This window comes from Agelaius phoeniceus, chromosome 2 (assembly GCF_051311805.1).
Source record: "Agelaius phoeniceus isolate bAgePho1 chromosome 2, bAgePho1.hap1, whole genome shotgun sequence".
Lineage (NCBI taxonomy): Eukaryota > Metazoa > Chordata > Aves > Passeriformes > Icteridae > Agelaius > Agelaius phoeniceus.
The window spans coordinates 50,218,582-50,234,510 of NC_135266.1; the positions used below are offsets into that span (position 1 = coordinate 50,218,582).

At 35.5% G+C, this 15,929-nt stretch overlaps 1 protein-coding gene across 17 annotated transcripts in view; it reads left to right on the forward strand.

Annotated features, from left to right (window-relative positions):
* Nucleotides 1-15,929, forward strand: part of MYCBP2 (MYC binding protein 2) — a 175,474-nt gene that overhangs the window by 142,346 nt on the left and 17,199 nt on the right. For 15 of the 17 annotated variants that reach the window (XM_054628261.2, XM_054628265.2, XM_054628272.2 and 12 more), the window contains 13 exons: nt 2,768-4,414; nt 5,323-5,492; nt 6,233-6,477; nt 7,157-7,324; nt 8,987-9,144; nt 9,555-9,754; nt 10,030-10,179; nt 11,350-11,510; nt 12,112-12,268; nt 12,870-13,094; nt 13,696-13,761; nt 14,996-15,235; nt 15,374-15,472. In XM_054628261.2, coding sequence (XP_054484236.2) covers nt 2,768-4,414; nt 5,323-5,492; nt 6,233-6,477; nt 7,157-7,324; nt 8,987-9,144; nt 9,555-9,754; nt 10,030-10,179; nt 11,350-11,510; nt 12,112-12,268; nt 12,870-13,094; nt 13,696-13,761; nt 14,996-15,235; nt 15,374-15,472 — 3,686 coding nt within the window. The remainder of the gene's footprint in view (nt 1-2,767; nt 4,415-5,322; nt 5,493-6,232; nt 6,478-7,156; nt 7,325-8,986; nt 9,145-9,554; nt 9,755-10,029; nt 10,180-11,349; nt 11,511-12,111; nt 12,269-12,869; nt 13,095-13,695; nt 13,762-14,995; nt 15,236-15,373; nt 15,473-15,929) is intronic. The other 2 variants (XM_054628264.2, XM_054628288.2) reach the window with 1 other exon arrangement.

Below are 15,929 nucleotides of genomic sequence, written 5' to 3' on the forward strand. Positions count from 1 at the left end.
AAGGGTGGGTATGCATGCCAACATAGCAAGGTTATTCAGATTTTTTACCTGAAAAATGTTTTGGGTTTGTTTTTCTTTCTTCTTCCATGCATTTTCATTTCATTCATGTAAGAAAATAATGTTTTGAAAGCAAATGTTCAAATTTGGTATTTGTTGGGAGCTCATCTGATGTAGTCATTCAGCGTTGCCTTCCTGAGTTGCAGCAACTCCATGATGCACAATCTAGCTGTCTCTGCTTTGTAAAATGGAAAGTGACTGTTAGTCTAATTACAGCTGTTTTCAAACAATAGGCAAAAGAAGTTTCTAAGAAGAAACAGGAAATAAAATCTGGGATTTTTTTTTCTTTAGTTTACAGACAAAGCAGCTTGCTATTTTAGGCACTTTTTCCTTTGGGAGATTTTTCTTTTTGTGCTGATACTCCTGAATGCTGCTTAGGATTATTTCTCTATGTGCAAACCTTTGTTTTCTTAAAAAAACAAGATACTTTTTTTGTTGGAAGCCATCATTAGGCTATACCTTTCATAAGCAGTTTTGTTCTGGAATGTTTTCTGCATTGGTATTTGCTAATCATGCATGTACTTTAAATTTGATACTTTGCTGAATGGCTTGAAGTGTTATATGTTCTCTAAAATGATTGTCATCTTTTCAGGTTTTTTTTCTCTTTTATGAGGCATTCTGTAAAATTTTCAATCTTAAGTATTTTCTCATCTGGCAGACTGGGAAAAATGTGTATAAAAGTAATTCTAATTTGCATTTCAGAATTTATCACAAAATAAGCATCTCAAAATAGCTCATGATTAAAACCAGTGAATAATTAAGCTGGAATGGTTGAAATGCTTGGACTGATATTTCCAAAACTTTTTTTTTTCTTTTAGCAAGAACAGTCATTTTATAAACCACAATTTACCATGTTATTTCTTGCCTTCCTATTCCAGCTTCCCCCTTCCAAGTGAAAAACAGTTACAGAACTTGTACAAATGAAGACAGATTAGACTCTCAAAATTTATTAGGATGATAAATACTTGCTATATTCTCATTATATTCTATTGCTCACATTTGATATATTATTCTTGAATATAGACACAATATTTCTTCTCTGCTCAGAAAAGTATGAAATGCCATGTCTTGGGAAGGCAGAAAAATATTCTAAATTTCAGGCTTGTTAAATATTCCAATATAATTCATCCTTCACTTTTTTCCTGTTGCTGTTAGTTTTATTGTAAGGTATTTAAATATGGAAATAGCAAATAAATAATAATTTTTTATAACCTGATAAAGCTTCTTGGTTGCTAAATTTTGCTCAAAAGTTTTCTAAATTTTTCTTGGTTGTTTTTTATATTGTGAGAGATAATAGTAGGAAAAAATTGCATCTATGTATTTTCTAGGGTAGGGGTAAGGGTTGGTGATTGAGAACTACATGAAATTGCTTCAGATCCCACAATGCATAAGGAAGTAGACACTGATTTCACATCTTCTAATACTGAAGATACTAGCTAAAGGTGACTGTCTATCCTGTTCCCACTAGAAATCAAGGCTTAAATTTGCAAATACTCTTTGATTAATTGAAACTTTTTTTTTTTTTGAGAAAGCAACAAATAGTTGCTTTCTCAAAAATATGCCCAGACAAATGCAAATAACCTTTTTAATATCTAGAAAAGAAAAATATTCCTATGTACTGTGTCCTAATTCTACAGGCTTACTAGGGAAACACTTCTCATGTTTGACTAATGAAAACCCATTCAAATCAAAAGGATTTAACTCTGCATTCAAGATTTTGCAGTAAGGATTTATGGAGAGACAGCTGTATTAACTGCTGCATTGCTTGCCAGTAATTTCCATATTGCTTGGATTAATTTTCAGAATACAATTCTACAAGAGAGACTTGGTTCAAGAGGTATCAGAAGCAGATTGCCTTCATAAGCTACTTTTTGCATATACTTGTTTTGTATGTACCTGTACTAAGCTGCCTGTAGTTCTTGTAGCTCTTGTAGTCTTACAGCTCTGTAGATTAATGTATGTACAAAGTCAATGTGCATAGGAACAATAAATTAGTGCATTGAAGTACGGGGACATCATTGACCAGAGCTGGCCATTTAACTTAGTGGTTGAAAAAAGTGGATTTCTTGTTTTGGGGGGGTTTAAGTGTTTTTATAGCTGAACATGGGGTAGATTTTGAACTTGAAAAAGTAGATTCCATAGATTATCCATTTGAGTCATTTTGAGCATAGTTGCAAGCCTCTTGTCCAATTTGCCTTACTAACAGTGTTTACTTGCTACAATTCCTGGCTTTTGAGCATTGAAGAAAATAAATCTGGCAGTACATTTGATCTCTATTCAAGAGAGATATACATTATACACGTGATCATCTCCTGATGCAGTCAGCCTGTCACACATTGAGATAATAAATAGTCCCTGGTTTCTGTTGCAACTGTGGTAAACTTAGTTAACTCTGGAATTTCACCTAAGGATGTAAATTGTGCTTCCTTTACTGTTTTGTAGAAAGAGTGAACTGTGGCTTTTGATAACCTCCATAGTAGTGTTTTCTCTGTAAAAACTTCCTAACGCTTGTTTCTGTGTACCTTTGGGAAATGAAATGTATCAAAAGTATTCTAGGGGGAAAAAGATCCCTTCATGTTTCCTTTCATTTTGATGTGAACAGAAGCATGTGTTTGATATTTATCTTGTGTTCAGGTCTTCAATTTTTGTTTTGTACTATTGAGGGTGTCACTGTCAGCATGTAACAATTCAATTATGAAACATTATGCAGGTGACCGAATGAATTTCACAGGAGCTGCTAGACCGATTTCTCCAGCAGGAAAATCAGACATGGCATCCAAGCACAGAGCTGACTGCAGGTCACCCAAGCTTGACGTGCGAATGAACCGAGCCGCTGCTGAGCAGAAGAAGCCCAGAAATACCGATGGCTTATCAGCCAGCGAGTGCCTGATGCTGAAATCAGACGCCGCAAAGTTGCGCTCAGACTCCCACAGCAGGTCTTTGTCACCAAATCATAACACTTTGCAAACACTAAAAACTGATGGAAGAACAACTCCTGGTCTGAGAGCTGAATCTCCGGCGCCAGGAACCCGGTCAACTTCTCCAAAGACAAAGACACTTACAGGCATTAGATCTGGTGCTAGTTCTCCACGATCCTCGTCACCCAATGACAAAACAACTCTACCTCAGAAAGCTTCATCCCCTGTAAAAACAAAGCTTGATCCTCCTCGAGAACGCTCCAAATCAGATTCTTACACATTAGATCCAGACACCCTTCGCAAAAAGAAAGTGCCGCTAACAGAACCCTTAAGGGGGAGGTCCACTTCACCCAAACCAAAAATTACTACAAAAGATGGAAAACCTGCACCAGAAACTGAAAATAGAGCTCCTTCCCCTCATGTCGTACAAGAAAATCTTCACAGTGAGGTAGTTGAAGTCTGTACTTCAAGTACTTTAAAGACTGACAGCATTACAGATACCACCTGTGAAGACAACACCGAATTCAGAAGTCTGGACGATGGTTCTAATAAAGTTCATTTCAGCATTGGAAAAGCACCACTGAAGGATGAGCAAGACATGAGAGCATCTCCAAAAGTGAGCCGTAAATGTGCTGGCAGGCACACAAGACCCAAAAAGGAAAAATCCAACTTCCTTTTCAAAGGAGATGGATCAAAGCCCATAGAGCCTGCCAAGCAAGCAATGTCACCTTCTGTTGCAGAATGTGCTCGAGCCGTATTTGCCGCATTTCTTTGGCATGAAGGAATAGTTCATGATGCTATGGCGTGCTCATCTTTCTTGAAGTTTAATCCAGAACTGTCCAAAGAGCATGCACCCATACGAAGTAGTCTTACTCAACAACCTGCAGAGGAAAAAGAAACCAAGTTGAAAAATAGACATTCATTGGAAATATCATCTGCTCTTAACATGTTCAACATCTCACCTCACGGACCAGACATATCTAAAATGGGTAGCATCAATAAAAACAAAGTCCTCTCAATGTTAAAAGAACCACCTCTGCATGAAAAGTGTGAGGATGGAAAAACTGAAACTACCTCCTTTGAAACATCCAGTCATCACACAATGAAATCCAAGTCTCCTCTTCCATTAACACTGCAGCACTTAGTAGCTTTCTGGGAAGATATTTCTTTAGCAACTATTAAAGCAGCTTCCCAAAACATGATTTTTCCAAGTCCTGGTTCTTGTGCAGTCTTAAAGAAGAAGGAAAGTGACAAAGATAACAAGAAAGCCAAAAAGGAGAAAAAGAAAAAAGAAAAAGTTGAGGCTAGGCCAAGGGGAAATCTTTTTGGTGAGATGGCCCAGCTTGCAGTGGGAGGACCGGAAAAAGATACCATCTGTGAGTTGTGTGGAGAATCCCATCCATATCCAGTGACTTACCACATGAGACAAGCTCATCCAGGTAAGACTCTATATTTTTAATTCCCATGTCCATCCATAAAGTATATTTCACACACATGATTTGGTGTTAGCTGCTGTTAGGAAAATGTCAGGCTATGCTTTCTATTATATACACTAAATTAAAAGTTGTACTTGCGTACAGATCAGTTGCACATCTTTGTGTATAATTTTAAGTAGTTAGGGATCCAAAGTTTCTACGTTGTTTGAAACAAGGTCAAAATAATGCTCTGACTTTACAGTAGCTCTTCAGAAACATGCTGTGTTTTACAATTTAGGATTTGAAGCTGTGCTGAAATAAAAAATGAGATTGGTCAGTTAGAGTTTCTACATTGACAGAAGTTTTCTGTTACTGTTCTACTGTCAAGAGTAGGAAACTTCTGTCTGCTGTGTCAGTACTGGGTATCATTGACTTAATATTTTTTATGTACTTGTTGGTCTCTGCTTTTTTTTAGCTCTGTGCGTGCAAAGTTAAAGTCCTGAATCTTTCTGAGAAACTCTAATCAGCAAAAGAATACCCTCCATTCCTTCTTAAGCTTTGTTAGCTGGGAGGCGAGATTTTTGTGTTTGTTAAATTACAGATATTGTTGGCTAACTTATAATACTCACCTTAACTATAACTTAGCTGTCTGAATCGGGATCTTTGGATAAGTTCTTTATAAAAGAACTTATTAAACCTATAAAACCATTTGTAGTGCATTTGTATTCTTTAGACACTGGTGGGACACATGGACAAGAACAGAGAAGAACCTTGTTTTGTAACCAATTCAGACATACAGAAAAATAAAAAATTAGGCCAGGAACAGGCATACATCTTCCTTTCTCCCCTCTTCATCCCTCTTTTAGAGCAATAAATAACAGAGTAAGAATCCTGCATTTGAAATCAGTTGTTCCCACCTTTCCCCCATGTAGGCTGTGGCCGCTATGCAGGTGGCCAAGGGTACAACAGCATTGGGCACTTCTGTGGAGGATGGGCTGGGAATTGTGGCGATGGTGGCATTGGAGGGAGCACGTGGTATCTGGTGTGCGATCGGTGCAGAGAAAAGTATCTCCGTGAAAAGCAAGCGGCAGCAAGAGAGAAGGTATTTTCAGCTCTTATGTTTAACTTTCTATCTGAATAGTAGTGCTGTCTTCACAACTTGAAGAGAAGGGCTAGTTTAAGAAATTTGGACTTTCATAATTTGGGAATATTGTCTTACCCTCATTGTTAGGTTTAAGATAATGAAATAGAAACGTCACTGTCTTCAGACCAGTTTTCTTCCCTTCAGATGATAGTGTGCTCAAATTTGTAAAGTAATTTTATTTTTTATCCCAGTATAACCACAGGATTGAATGTAATAACTTTAAGTATCTGTCAGTTTATTTAATTTTGAATGGTTTTATTTATTTGCTAAAATGAGGGCTGTTTTAACTTCATGTTTATAGTTTTTTAAGTGATCCTGATAATCCAGATCGTTGCATACAAGATGCTACTAGAGGTGTTTTTAATGGAAATAGTAGAAAAGGTGTTTTTCTTGTAGTGGTCTTCAAGGACTAATTTCAAAATCTTGCTCAAAGTATGCAAATATGTTGATGTTAATGATGCTAATTTAACTTTATTTTTAAACTAAACTTTTTGAAACTGTTTGCACACAAAATTAATCTTGAGGCAAATGTCAGAACTATCAAACTATTAAATGTTTGCGAAGGTAGGAAAGTAATAGAAATGTGTTTTGTCATAGGAGGCATTTTACAACAGGTAGAATTCAGCAGCTCTATTATGAGATAGGTCATCAGGTTTTCCTGTGGTGAATTTAATTATACCTTATTTAAATCTATCTAGATTAAACAATCTAGGAGAAAACCAATGCAAGTTAAGACACCTCGTGCCTTGCCAACTATGGAAGCTCATCAAGTGATTAAAGCCAATGCACTGTATTTACTGTCGCTGAGTAGTGCTGCTGAGCCCAGTATCCTCTGCTATAACCCTGCAAAAGCATTCCAATCTCAACTTCCCAGTCTAAAAGAAGGAATTTCTGAAGACTTTCCCATTAAGATGCCATGTCTCTATCTACAGACATTAGCAAGGTAATTAAAGGACATGTATGAATATTGATTTTAACACTCATCTATGCAGAGTATTGTATAAAATGGGTGTGTAAACTAAACTAAAGCTTACATAGAAAAAGACATATTTTCCTAGTTCTTCATGATGTTTTTTTCTTCTGTCTGTTTTGATCCATGATCCTGTTCAATCTTTTAGATTGTATTTTCTCCTAGAGTCAAATATGCCCTAGTAGCTTTCAGCTAAATATTTTATAACAGTTCAGTTTCTGTCCAAAGAATTCAGAATTTTCCAAAGAGTTTAACTTAGTGTGTTAGTAGCAGACATATGTGCTACTTTTTTCTCTTCACAGTTAAAAATAATAAAAAGGAAACCAGAAGACTTGGACTTTCTTGGAAATTCTTAGTAACTATTTCTCTGTAGAGTCTCATGTTTATGTTGGGTAGACTTTTGGACCTAAAATACATTCTGGAAATACCTACTAAAAGACAGAAAAGGGTGATCCCCACTGCCTGTTTGTTGAGAATGCCACTGTATCTTCCATGAACATTTCAAAGTCACAATGAGCTTAAAAGCATTAATAGGTGAAGAGTACATGACTAGCATTGGCTGATGAGGTGTATCAGCAAACAATTTTTGTGTATGTTTGTGTTTCAGCAATTTTTAATCCTAATTCTAATTTAAAAATCTCATTTGGTGCAGGCATCACCATGAAAATTTTGTTGGGTACCAGGATGACAACCTGTTCCAGGATGAGATGAGATACTTGCGGTCAACTTCAGTACCTGCACCGTACATCTCCGTTACACCTGACGCAAGCCCAAATGTCTTTGAAGAGCCAGAGAGTAACATGAAATCTATGCCCCCAAGGTACTTCCTTGTAATTCTAGGTGCTACATACAAATGTTAAAGCAGTAGCATAACACCAATTAAAAAAAAAAAGGAAAACATTGCTGCAGTTAAGAAGCTAAAGTATCAGATCAGTTTCTGAAATGGCAGCATAAAAGCCAAAAGCCTATGAAGCTGTAGTTAGGAAATTTTCAGTGGATTATAGCATATCAGGTGTGTATTTTCAACTGTTAGCAGTGAAGTATGTTTGAATATGTAAATATGCAAGGAATATACAAATCAGAACTGAAACTTTTTACTGTACTTCAATTACTTCTCTCTAGAAAGATCCTGGGTTTACAACCCAAATAAAAAAAAAATTGTTCCGTTGATAAGGACTCTTAGCATACAGGGAAATTTATCCATAGCCTCTATTTCAGGCCTGCTTATTTCCCCATAGAGAAAAATTCTCCAGAATCTACAGAACTGAAGAAGTGATCTAAAGATCAATAATCCAAGAACTGTAACTGTTGCAAACTCTTTGAAAATGTAGCAGGTTTTTTTGACTTTATATCTGTACTTTACCGCGACTGATTGAGTGCAGGCTTTTTGAAAGGAAGTAGCTGTTGTTCTTTCAGGATTTCATTCTGAAGGGAAGCTTGAACAGGAGGAAATTTCATTGCCTTACACTTTTCAAAGCAAATGCTGCTGCTTTGTTCTGTGGGACATAAAAATGTCACCAAAGAAATGACAATGCTGTCTAGGACCAAGAGTGCTCGATGGTTTCTGTCAGGTTAAGCCACTTTCTTGTCATGTAATGTTTACTGTGATCTAATTCAATCAGGTATAAAAATTTTTGTTTCACCAGGGAAAAAATGGCTCTTACTATTAATAATAGTTCAGAATCTACTTAGCTGCTCAGTGTTCTCAGATGTCAGTGATTCCTCATATTATAGTGAGGATGTAATGGAGAGAAAATTTGCTTTTTATCTGTTTTTATTCAGTTTGTTGTATTTCATACTGACTGCACAAATAGTTTATTGGAATACTACAATCTATAATGTAGTCTTTTCAGAAATAGAACTTTTCTAACAAAACTCCTTAAGAGTGCATCGTATTGGTATATTCCTTTATTAAAACTGTGGACACCATGGTCTCCTGAGGCCTATAGGGACAGCATAAGCTGGGAGTCCTTCTGCAGACTGTAAGAAGTCCACTGAAGGTAAGGAGTAAAACATGTCAGAGGTATAGCTGTAGCAATTAAAATTTGACTTTAAGGCTAATGATGTTAGAAACAATTACTTCACATAAAGTTCTAAATTTCAGTTGGCTTGCATATTAATAATTCACTTCATAGATGTTTTCACATGCATTCTCAGGAGAAGTTTGGTCTGAAACTTCAAATTAGGCATGATCTGAATGTTTTTATTTCTCTAAAAGAAATATCTAAATTCTTGGAACTCATCATGTTCATCATTGCATTTGTTTATAAAGCACTTGCATGCTTTTTCACCATGTGTAATTCTAATATGTGCTCCTTCCTTTCCAGCATTTAAACAGTTCTTAGGTACATAAGACAAAGTTTCATGCAGTAGTAACATTGTGATTATGAAATGCATGTATCCTTATTAATTATTGGTGTATGATTCAGATACACTGTATGTATTTACTAATGAGTGTATTACTTCACTGATTTCTTTGTAGTTTGGAAACCAGTCCAATCACAGATACAGACCTTGCAAAGCGCACAGTCTTTCAAAGATCATATTCAGTTGTTGCATCAGAATATGACAAACAGCACTCAATTCTGCCAGCACGTGTAAAAGCAATCCCCAGGAGACGAGTCAACAGTGGAGATGCAGGTAAGAGCACAAACAGCAGAAGCAGGGAAAAATGATTCAAGGATTTGCAATTCTTTTTGGAAATTGTAGACAAATACATTTTTTCTAAATACATGTGACTTTTTAGTTATAAAACAAAATAATAGTAAACAGGTGTTTGGTAATCAGCACAGAATTAGCCTAAATTTGGATTAGGATTTACTGTAATTCTAAAATTTATAGTGCATCTTCTGTGCCTGTTTTAAAAGCGAAGGTGGTATTTTCTTTCTCAGTTGAAGCATCATTTTTGCATATTGCTTTTTTAATGCAGTTTTCTCTCAGAAAAAAAAATCATTTCTAAAAGTGCTTTATTGCTTTTCATTTTTACTGTGGCTATAAAATTGAAATGCACAAGGAATCTAATGTATGCATATTTTTATGCTTTTAAATAGAAGTGGGGTCCTCTCTCCTGAGACATCCATCTCCTGAACTTTCTCGGTTAATCTCCGCCCACAGCTCTCTTTCCAAAGGAGAGAGAAATTTCCAGTGGCCAGTATTGGCATTTGTAATCCAGCATCATGATCTGGAAGGACTTGAAATAGCGATGAAACAAGCCTTACGGAAATCTGCTTGCAGAGTCTTTGCCATGGAGGTATTCATGTACTGACAGCTCCTGTATGATTAAAATAATGTGGTTTTAAATTCTCCTTTGGAAATTTGTTTTAAGATTATGCTCTGTTGGCTGTACTATAGTTGTTGTCTAAATAAACTGTTAGCTACAGAGCAATAATGCCTTACTTGAAGACTTTTGCATTATTATTTGCCTGTCCAAATCATCATCACCTCCTTCAATAAATGGTTTAGGAAATAGTTTTACTCCAGGTTTGCTTAACCAGTTGGTAACTCCTTGTATGTAATTTGTTTTAGGCCTTCAACTGGCTTCTTTGTAATGTCATTCAAACAACTTCTCTTCATGATATCTTATGGCATTTTGTGGCTTCCCTGACTCCTGCACCTGTAGAGCCTGAAGAAGAAGAGGATGAAGAAAATAAATCAAATAAAGAAAATGCAGAACAAGTAAGTGAGGTTCTGCCGATTTTGTAGGCAAATTAGAAATACTTCCATATGAAAAACAAAATTCCTTAATCCTCCCTCTGTGAAACAGAATCTTAAACTGTAGTTGAATTCATTTTGTAGACATAGATTAGTTTTTCTTCTGAATCATCACTTTCTATGTGCTGATCAATCACGAGGTCTTCTAAAGCACATTTTCTAGTATTCTTGGGAAATAAGAAAGCAAAAAAAGCACAAGCACATTGCTAAATTTAAAAAAAAGTTGCTTTTTATTCCTCCTTTGCCCTGCAATGAGAGAGAAGATAAAATATTTTTTAGAACCACTTTGTGGTTGGTTTACTATGTCTTTCCGTGTTCTAAGTCCATAGTTAGTTATAAAAAGCATAGATAATTTACATACTGCTGTGTACGTGTATGTATATAAATAATTAAGTAAGTAATATTATGTGCAGTAGGTATACTTAATTCAGTGATTTAAGAAAAATCTATAGTTCTGAAAATGTAGCCTGCAAAATGGTACAGTATAACATCCCATACTTCCAAAAGACATCTACATACAACCTATTCTAGACTTAGCTCTGATTTAAAATATTATCATGTCCATGATGAATAGCTCAAAAAAATCATGCGAGTGCTGTGAAGAAGTCAGGATAATCTCTATCACTTCAAATCTAATCCAGTTTTGAAATTAGTTGTTCTGAAATCAGTCTTTTCAGCAGTGTAACCTGGTACACTGCTTGTCTGATACTGACACACCTTAACTAAGAATTATTATTTTCACAGCTCTAATGAAATGCAGCAACTGATAACATCAGCTTAGTGATCAAGTTTGCTATGGGTGGATTTTGCTGCTCAGATAAAGTTAGTTTCAACTGCTGGAATATGTTATTTCTTTCTGGTCTGTTTCTTTGTTTTCGAATTATTGCCATATAATGTTTCACATCTTTAAATCATGAGAAATATGTGGCAGTATACAACACGCTTCTCCAATTCCCTCTTTGAGATTCGTGCGTAACTTACTCCAAAAATTCTCTGACAGGAACTGCGTTAAGTTCACATTCATTGTAAGATTGTTGCAGTTACTCTTAAAGCAAACAGCAGAAATGTTTTTGTGTACTGAACCTTTTGTCTCAGAAAGTCTGTTAATAACACCCAGATTGCTTTGCCCTGTAGGAAAAAGACACACGAGTGTGTGAACACCCTCTGTCGGACATAGTGATTGCTGGGGAGGCTGCTCATCCCTTACCCCACACTTTCCATCGCCTTCTTCAGACAATCTCTGATCTTATGATGTCTCTTCCCAGTGGTAGTGCATTACAGCAAATGGCCTTAAGGTAAGCACAAATCAAGCAAATTCTTGAAAAGGCTGGAAATGTTGTTTAATTACAGGTTAAAAGATTTTGCAATGTAAACAGGATGCTTGAAAACTTTGTGCGAGAAGGGGCACATCTGTCCTTACCACTAGGAAGGAGATACATAGAAGACACTTAAGTGTTTATACATATAAATAATAGTATAAAAGACTTTGTATAGAGTAATGTACTTTCTTCTAAATTCTATACAGTGTCCACTATGAAAAAGAAAACATCTAACAGAGTAATATGGAAGGATCTGTGTGTATGTGCATGGCTTTTTAGTGCCCTTTGCTCAGAAATCTGTCACCTGGATAGTATCTTTAAACTTTGAGATTTTTTCTGTGTATTTGTCTCAAAGACAAAAAATGAATAACAATGGTTGCATTTACTATTACAATTCTAAGTCTATTCCTGCTTTCCTCAAAATGGTGCACTAGAAACACTAGAGATCCTGAAAATATTGAAGTTAAATGTTTATAGAAAATCGTTTGAGAAGCAAGAATGTGATTAACAGTTTCATGGGTAAGTGATGTCTTTTGCCAACATTCAAAATTTCAAAGTCAACTAAATGTATTTTCAGGTGCTGGAGTCTTAAATTCAAACAATCTGATCACCAGTTCCTGCATCAGAGCAATGTTTTTCATCATATCAACAATATCTTGTCTAAATCTGATGATGGAGATAGTGAAGAGAGTTTTAGTATCAGCGTTCAGTCTGGTTTTGAAGTCATGAATCAGGCAAGTATTGCAGCTCTGGCTCAGAAGCAGAGATCATTTGTGAACAGTCTGTTCTTCCAATGATGATTCTCTTTAAATTAAAAGATTCCTTATTGCAATGTCATAGTTTCTTGAACATATCTCAGTTTAGGATCTTATCCCTGCTCTCATATTTAGCTTTAGAGGTTCAAGTATTGACCCTTAGCCTGTATATCACTCAAACCTAAATTTTGGAGGAGTGCTTGTTTGCAAGCGAAGTTTTTGGGGAATGTCATGGAGTTGGTTAACTTTTTAAATATTGTGTACTTCCAGTTCTTCTTTGCTTACATCTTTTTCCTTCTGTTATTCTGAGGAGCATGAATTAATACTTCTGTTTAATATTTTTAAATGCTTTCTTCCATTTAGTAATATATTTAGGCATTTGCTAATATATTCAGCTCTTAGCTATTAATGTTTCCTTTGGCTTAAAGCACTGAATAATTTGAATCAATAAAGGACAAATTTCTTGGAGAGCACATTTTGTCAAAACAGAAATGTCTGTGTGGTTTTAAAAATTGTAAACCATGCCCATGTATTTGGGCTTACTCTCAAGTATTTTAAAACTTGCCATTTGTTTTTACAGGAACTGTGTATAGTAGTTTGTCTGAAAGACCTAACCAGCATTGTTGACATTAAGACATCAAGCCGACCTGCCATGATTGGTAGTTTAACAGATGGGTCTACAGAAACATTCTGGGAGTCAGGAGATGAGGACAAAAACAAAACTAAAAACATCACCATCAACTGTGTAAAAGGAATCAATGCACGTTATGTTTGTGTTCATGTGGACAATTCCAGAGATCTTGGGGTAAGAGGAAAATAAAAGTGTCTCTCATAGAAGGTGCATAGTCCAAGCTGTATGTGTTTATCAATGAAGAAGTGCTGTTTTCTTTGTCAGTTCATAATTCTAATGCAGAAATTCACATTTCAAAGTGAAGTTTCTAAGTCCTGTGATTAGAAAGCAGGAACTGTTACAATCAGACCAGTCTGTCTGAATTTACAGTTACATAAAACTGAAACTGGGAAACTTAATTCTTAGTGGGATGTTCTATTTCAGATGCATTTTCAAACATTTAATTCTTTTAAGTTACTTTTTCTTGCTCATGGTTTCTGCAGAAGCATTGAAATAAGGAGCGGTCATAAAATCCAAATTTTCTAGACCTTTTACATCCTTTTTTATTGGTCTGTACAGTCATGTTACATATATCTGTATTTCAACTAAAGCTTTCAATACAAAGAGCAGACTGTGTTAGAGAGCTGTGTTTTGGAATTCTTTGCCCTTGATTTTCATCATGGGGGGGTTTTTGTAATGAAGCAATTTTTTATATATGTACTCTCTTAATACAGAAGAAGTAGTCAGAAGTGTCTCAGTTGAAGTGTTTCATTCTTATTTTGCTTGTTTGTTGCAGAACAAAGTGACCTCCATGACCTTCTTAACTGGCAAAGCAGTAGAAGATCTCTGCAGAATAAAGCAGGTAAACATTTTAACAGTTGACAGAAAAATTGCTGTCATTTTTTGTGCACATACCAGAGATTTTTTCTGAACATATAGTTTCCATTTCTTACGATAGATAAATTACTTAGCAAATATCAGACATCATAATAAGCCTTGGAAAATACTGTATTATTAATGACAGAATTCAGTTATGTATACTGACTATTGATCAAGCTTTTACTCTTCTACTGAAATAGAACAGGGTTATGTAAAGTGTTCCTTAAATTAATTTAGTTTTAATTACTAAAATATGGTAACTTATCCTTTCAGCTGGAGAAGGTTTCCCAAAAAACTCCCAGAACACAGGCAGGGACCGATTCAGCTTTGCTTCCTCTTTGCTCTGACACTTTTCCAACAGCTTTTTACCTTCCAGCACACCCACATACTGTATCCTGTCTCATGGTATTCAAAAAATAAGTTAGCCTTGTCTGCTGCAGCACAGTTCAATGCAGACTCTGAGAATTAATGTAGAAATTGGCAAAAACAAATATTAGCTTGATTATAAATGAGCCCGTGGATAGGAGAGAAGGGCTCACTTGGCTCAGGGCTTGGGTTTCTCTGAGTAGTGGTGTGAGGCACTGCATCCTATCCATGCTTGGTTTCCAGTAGTGACACTGCAGTTTCATATGAAATATATGATTCCATAAAGCATTATTTATGTTGTTTTGTTTTTAACAGTACTTATTTTGAAATACACTTTATGTGATACAGTTCATCTCCCTTTTTCACAGCTAAGTCCTGCATGTCTTGGTGTAAGGGTAGCAAATACTGACTTCCAGAGAGTAACAATTTCTTTGGCAGGGGTTTGTGTGAACAGAGATGAAATAATTTATGAAATTATAGTTGTGTGTTATATTTTCATTTAAATTATAGAGGCTGGTTTGGTTTTTTTTTCCTAAGAGTAGTGTCCAAAGACTAGTTTTTAAGAGTCCAAAGAGTTGTTGTTTTTAATATATGAACTGTTGCTTTGAGGATAAAAGAGATAGGTAGGCCACTATTTCTAATCAAATTTACAGATAAACCTGAAATGGCTATATGTCACTTTTTAATCTGAAGTCAAGAGGTTGAATATTTTTATCATTAAATATAGGTCTTACTACTCAGGTTGAGATTTTCATTCTAAGCACAGTATTTGTTACAGTGATATAGATGATGATAGGTGACTTTTTGTTTGATGTAATGTCAGTTTCCAACTTTATATTCCTCTTTAATAGGTAGACTTGGATTCAAGACATATTGGCTGGGTAACAAGTGAGCTTCCTGGGGGTGATAATCACATCATCAAAATTGAATTGAAGGGTCCAGAGAACACACTAAGGGTTCGACAAGTAAAAATTCTTGGATGGAAGGATGGTGAAAGCATTAAAATAGCAGGTCAGATTTCTGCAAGTGTGGCTCAACAAAGGAACTGTGAATCTGAGACACTGCGAGTATTCCGACTTATAACATCCCAGGTGAGATTTTAATGATGTGTTGTACTGTGAAAGTTACTGTGAACTGTAGACTTTAAGTGCTTTATGTTTTAATGGAAAATGTCACAGCTGCACAAGTTTATCTTTGAGATATGCTGATTATCATTGTCTTTCTTCCAGGTATTTGGGAAACTTATCTCTGGAGATGCTGAGCCAACGCCAGAACAAGAGGAAAAAGCACTGTTGTCATCCCCAGAAGGAGAAGAAAAAGTACACAATGTATTTATTTGTATTCTATCAATAATACTTTGCTGAAAAAAATTATCCAGGATGATTTTCAGTATTTGTTCTGTTTCTTTTGCTGCATAATTTTTAGATCAAAACAGAAGTAAAAGGTTGCAATTGCTTATTTTTAAAATATCATAGTGTGTTTTTAATACTAAACCATAGTGTGTTTTTTAAAATAAATTGTAACTGAGGCATATGCATTTAATGGAAACACCATAGTAATGGTGATGCAAATTATGCCTACAATTACAGAAGTACTTAACAACTGTAGTAATGGTCAGCCTGAAAGTCCTGGCCATTATCTTTTGCTTCAAGAGAGGCTCTGTTAGTATGTTAATATGAAAAAGTATGAAGAAACTGCACTCCACTTGTTTTGTCTATTATTTCATTTGATGCTTAAATTCCTCTCACAAAGAGAAAGTTAATACATTGATGAGGTATTTATTAA